Source organism: Quercus robur, chromosome 6 (assembly GCF_932294415.1).
Source record: "Quercus robur chromosome 6, dhQueRobu3.1, whole genome shotgun sequence".
NCBI classification, from domain to species: Eukaryota; Viridiplantae; Streptophyta; class Magnoliopsida; order Fagales; family Fagaceae; genus Quercus; species Quercus robur.
In genome coordinates, this window is record NC_065539.1 from 47,603,034 (window position 1) to 47,608,474 (window position 5,441).

Sequence of the window (5,441 nt, forward strand, 5' to 3'; positions counted from 1 at the left end):
CACTTTTAAGGTTTGGATGCTATAAATTTACAATTTTTTTTTTAGGAGGGGGGAGGGGTGGGGTTAACAATCCCCAATGCCAATTAATGCTTAAAGAAACTTAAATTATACAAAATCTGATAAAGAGATAATTTCATGTATTGACAAAAAAAAATATGTAAATACATAAAATCTTACAATTTTATTTTACGAGTTTTCTTATTTTGAAATTATTGCATGATTGTGTGGGGTCCAAGGACCGAGAAGAATCAAGATAGTTGGTATCCTGTGAAGACCCGAAAGGGTAAACGAGCTCCGAGGACTCCGCCCACCCGAGGAGAGTAAGAGAATTAGGACAATTGGTATCTTGTGAAGACCCAAGGAGAGGAGAAAAGACAACAATGGGGGCAAGGATGGTGGGTGGAAGTTTCCTAAAGGATATATCTCCCACCTCCGCATTCAATGCCCTACACCAACTTTATCGGCTACATTAATGTGGAAATGACCTCTAAACAGTAACTTCACAGCTAGCAGCCCTTTCTACCACCTTTAGTAGAGTCCTGATGGGACAAGTATCTTGAGAAATGCCCTGTGACATACAAGTGGAGGGCTAGGATGCATGGAAAAGGGATATAAAAAGGAAGGGAACCCCCCAAAAAAAAGGGGATGAACATTTTAAGGACCATTAGAACAGGAAAGAGAACGGTGAATAGCCTAGTGTAAAACATAAACTGAATTTATATACAAGAAGTTAATCCTCAAACTTGGCCGAGAAGGATATTATCCTTAATTGTGGTTTAAATCACATCAATCTAATACTTTGGGCTCTTCGGGCTTAAGCTTGGGCTTAGTGTAGTATTGCACTTGGACTTGTTTCTCAATCTCTCAAAAAATTCTATTATTTGGGCTTAATTTAAACAACAAGGTATCATTGATCTAAGTGGACTAAGGCCTTTATTTTTTGAGCACTTACAATGATAATCTCATTATCAATGATAGAAGTTATATCTCTTTCAAAATTTTAGTTAAATAAAAATTTTCTTGAGCTTTTTTTTCTTTTTTTTTGGTAAGGGTCTAATATATTGTTAAGGGGACCAAAGTTCAACTAAAAGAAATTGAAACTAGTGAGGAACATGCCACATAGATGGCCTCTACAAAATGATTTAGTCCCCCAGGGAATACTGTCCTTAGTAGATGAGAGGGAATCTATACATGTGTTAGAATCACTTTCTATAATTACTCTTTTATTTCATCAGCAAACATACAATCTCATTAGCAATGTTATGGTCACTTAGTCTTGTAGCTTATATGATGCTTCACATCAGCAAACCTATACTCTTTTAACAACAACATTAACTTCATCAATCTCATCCACAAAAGCTTTGAGATTGTTATAGGAAGAAGAACCAACTTCGTTGGCAGCCTTCATAGCCAACTCCTTCCATTTCTTGGCATTCCTTTTAATTACTTCCCTTCTTTCTCCATCTCCCACAACCAGTTCCAAGCATCTCTTAATCTCATCACCTTCAACAATCCCATCCTTATTCACTGTCACCCTCACTCCTGTCTTCCACACATCTTCAATTAGCTTCGCATTTGTCCCTTGATCAGACCACTGTGGAAATGCTACCATTGGCACCCCTAAAACCAAACTCTCCAAAGTTGAATTCCACCCACAATGTGTCACAAAGCATCCTAGTGAAGGATGTGACAAAACCTCCACTTGGGAACACCATGGCACTATCATTCCCATTTGTTCCAATTCCTCTCTACAACTCAACTTCTCTTCTTCCCCACTTTCCTTAGCTCTTATGACCCACAAGAAGGGCCTCCCAAAATCCAACAATCCGCGTGCAATTTCCTCCATTTGTTGCTTTTTTAACACCAATAAGCTTCCAAATGAAACATAAATGACCGATGATTTGGACTTCGAGTTGAGCCATTTGATGTAATTTTTGGAGCCATTAGATGGATCTCTTCCATCCAAAATAGCATATGGAACTAGCGGTCCAACTGCAACCAAATTAAGTTTTTCAAGTGCTTTTAAAGCCTCGGGCTCTAGTTCATCAAAAGTATTTACAAGAACTCTAGGATTGCTCTCCTTTTCAAGCACTTCAAATTGGGTTTGAATTGTAGCGGGTGCAGAAGCATAAGGGTTTGAATTAAGCAAGAAGGAGGGAAGGTCACGAGTAGCGAGTAATGGCAAACCCGGTAACTGTACCGAACAGGAGGGCCGATCATCGCTGTCGTTCCCAATAACATCGGCAAAACCATTGTAATAGTAGTAATATATGTCAAAAACCATTGCAGGCTGAATCCAAAGAAGGGCAGAAGGAAGATGAAGCTCACGAGCCACGTCAGCAACCCAAGGTAGAAACGTTGTATAGACTATGCACTGTTTATTGGCGGTGGAGACAATGAGGTCAGTGAGAGCTTTGGAGCCATTGCACTTGATCTGATCCCCTTGTTTTTGGGCATCTTCCATAGGTACAACTCCGTCATCATAGCCATCAGAGAAGGTGGCGAATGACAAGCCGTCAGGAGGAGGGCTTTTGATCATGCCTCGATGGTGGGCGCCAACGGCAGTGAAGAAGGTGACATGCACTCCCAAGCGAATGAGGCGCTCTGCGAATTGGAAGGCAGGGTTTATATGGCCTTGTAAAGGATATGTGACTATGACAAATTGGTTTTGCTGGTGCTTCAACATGATTATTTGATAATTGATATGGGTTGTGAATATTCTAAACAAAAAACAGAATAGTTGTATTGTACTTGAGATTTGTGAGATTTATATAGAAGGATCAATGTATATGAGGATGGACAAGGCTTAAAAATGGAGCAAAAATTTTTAGCTTCTATGTCACAATTTTTATCACAATAATATACATGATAAATTATAAGTGGTTGAAAAAAAAATAATTAATAAATACATAAAAAAGTGATATATACTCAATCATAATGTAAAATAATTATAACAAAAATTGTAAAATTCTTTGTATAATTAAAAATTTCGTACAAAAGTGGACTGAGTAAGAGTATCCATGACGTTTGCAGTGACGATTTGGAGAAGGTGGGGCTTTGTGATTTAACTTATTCTTCTTGAAGTTGGTCTGACAAAAACAATTCAATGGATCCATCCAACTTGTGTCTCCTGGATGCATGCATCTACAGCTTTTCTGCGTGGGCCCCAATATCTAAAGCACTAGTTTTCTTCACCCGATGGGCGAAAGCGTCGTGTTTGACTGACCTGGCATTGTATTGGGCAAGAGTACACGTTTGAGCCTAATGGAAGCGGTGAAAGGCTTTAAAAATATTTTTTAAGACGTTGATTTGAGCATTAGCATCCAGGATTTAGAATCTATCTTATTTTACAATTTTAAAAATTATTTTATTTATTATATCATATTATTTAACATTATATTTATATTCTAATTTATATTTTACCATACAACACATTAAAATATATAATATTAGCATTACACTTGTACGATGCACGGCTTAATCAAAATTTATATGTAAATAATTTTTTTATTTATTTACTTAAAATAAATAATAAAAGTAAATGAATATTTTACTTTTAAGTTGCATAATGAATGCATGTTGTGTGAGACTAAGGTATCATAAAATATATATATATATATATATAATTGAATGGAAGATGTTAGAGGTATCTAAAAAAAAAAATATATATATATATATATAATGATTTTTAATAATATATTGAACTTTAAGGCTCAATTAATCACATATATTTAAATGGAAAACCCTTGAATTTAATAGTTAAAAACTATTCAAAACAATAATTGAAATCGTGTTTAACTAAAGCCTCAATTCAATAATTAAGAATAATCTAAATTATTAAACATTTAAAAATTTGAAGTACAAAGAGACACATGAGAATTTAATTTTTGTCCTTCAGAGCTTGGAAGAAGGCACTGAAAGTTGAGTGAGTTTCATCCTACCAAGTTTAAGTTTAAACTTAAAGTTTAAGTCTTGTGCATTACATGCTACATGTGTGTGTATATGCATGAAAAATTATATGAATTTAATATTTATTGTAGCTAAAAAAAAAAAAAAAAAATCATTTATTGTAGAAAAGAGGTGGTGTAATCTTACCCCTGTCTAGCTAACTCTTATTATAATCCCTCTGTGTAGCGTGTGTATATGCATGAAAAATTATCTGAATTTAACATTTATTGTAGAAAAGAAGTGGTGTAGTCTTACCCATGTCTAGCTAATTCTTGTTATAATCCCTTCATGCAACGTGTGTATATGCATGAAAAATGATATAAATTTAACATTTATTGTAGAATAGAGGTGGTATAGTCTTAACCCATGTCTAGCTAATTTTTGTTATAATCCCTTTGTTTTGCAGGGAGAGAGAGAAACCATTCTTTTGAAAGAGGAAAAAAAAAAAAAAGTCAGCGTATAATAAATAATAACTAAGATATTAATCTTTGGAAGTGGTATCTCATATGGATTAGTATTTCAATTGTGGCTTTTGGTAGTTAGAAATTAGCGCATAGTAGTTAATAATTAGAAAATTACTTTGAAATTTTTTTAAACCAATCCCTTAAAAAAGTTTTAGTGGAGTTGAAATCACATTAATAAATCATCTTTCTATTCAATATTTATTTTTAAATCATGTTAATAAAAAGTTACTGATAAAACTATTATTAGTAAACATTTTTTAGGCTAATCTATTTAGTTTTGTTGCCAAATTTATATAAACTCTTTTATTTTATTTTATTTTATTTTTCCAAAGAATATAACACAACCAAAAACCTATATACAAAATTTACATTCAATATAAAGATTATAATCAAACTTATTCATAATTTAAAATTATGAAAATAACACAAATTATAAATTAAGATATAAATTTAGAAAAAGAACAAAGAACAAACCTATTTGTTTTCTTTATCACTTTGAGAGATGAAAGTGTGAGTATGTAACTAAAACTTGAACCCATTATTGTAGAAGAGAATAAATGAGTACAAAATGTTAGGACATATGTGATTTACTTGTTACGAACATATGTCACTATTTTATGTAATTGGCTAATCCTTTAACAAAATGCACTATACTTGTAATTTGATAGATCTAGGATGTGTTTAATACTTCAAGAAATTTGTTTCAAGATCAAGTGTTAAAACCATGTAAGTTTGTCCAAGATTCAAGCTGAAGAACTGTTGTTCATTAAAGCTCGACAACTAGCTCAATAGCTAGCTATCTATTGAGACCTGTAGAGCTGTTCAGCCCCGTGGCTTGACAACAGCTCGACAGATAGGGTATCTGTCGAGGTTTATGAAAAACAGAATTTCAATTCTGTTTTGACTCTAATCCGTGGTTATGTGTTTGGGCTTTCTTTTCTCACAACTCTAAACATATAAAATGATTATTTTAAGGGTCATCATAGTGTTCACAAGTTGCACAAGTGTTAAGCAAAATTTGTTCAAGCA

General features: G+C 33.6%; 1 protein-coding gene across 1 annotated transcript; it reads right to left on the minus strand.

Moving 5' to 3' along the window:
• Positions 1-1,194: 1,194 nt before the first annotated feature.
• LOC126689125 (phloretin 4'-O-glucosyltransferase-like) lies at positions 1,195-2,823 on the minus strand. The gene has a single exon (XM_050384182.1). It carries the CDS (start codon positions 2,684-2,686, stop codon positions 1,310-1,312), a length of 1,377 nt encoding a protein of 458 aa, XP_050240139.1. The 5' UTR covers positions 2,687-2,823; the 3' UTR covers positions 1,195-1,309.
• Between the last annotated feature and the right edge of the window lie 2,618 nt (positions 2,824-5,441).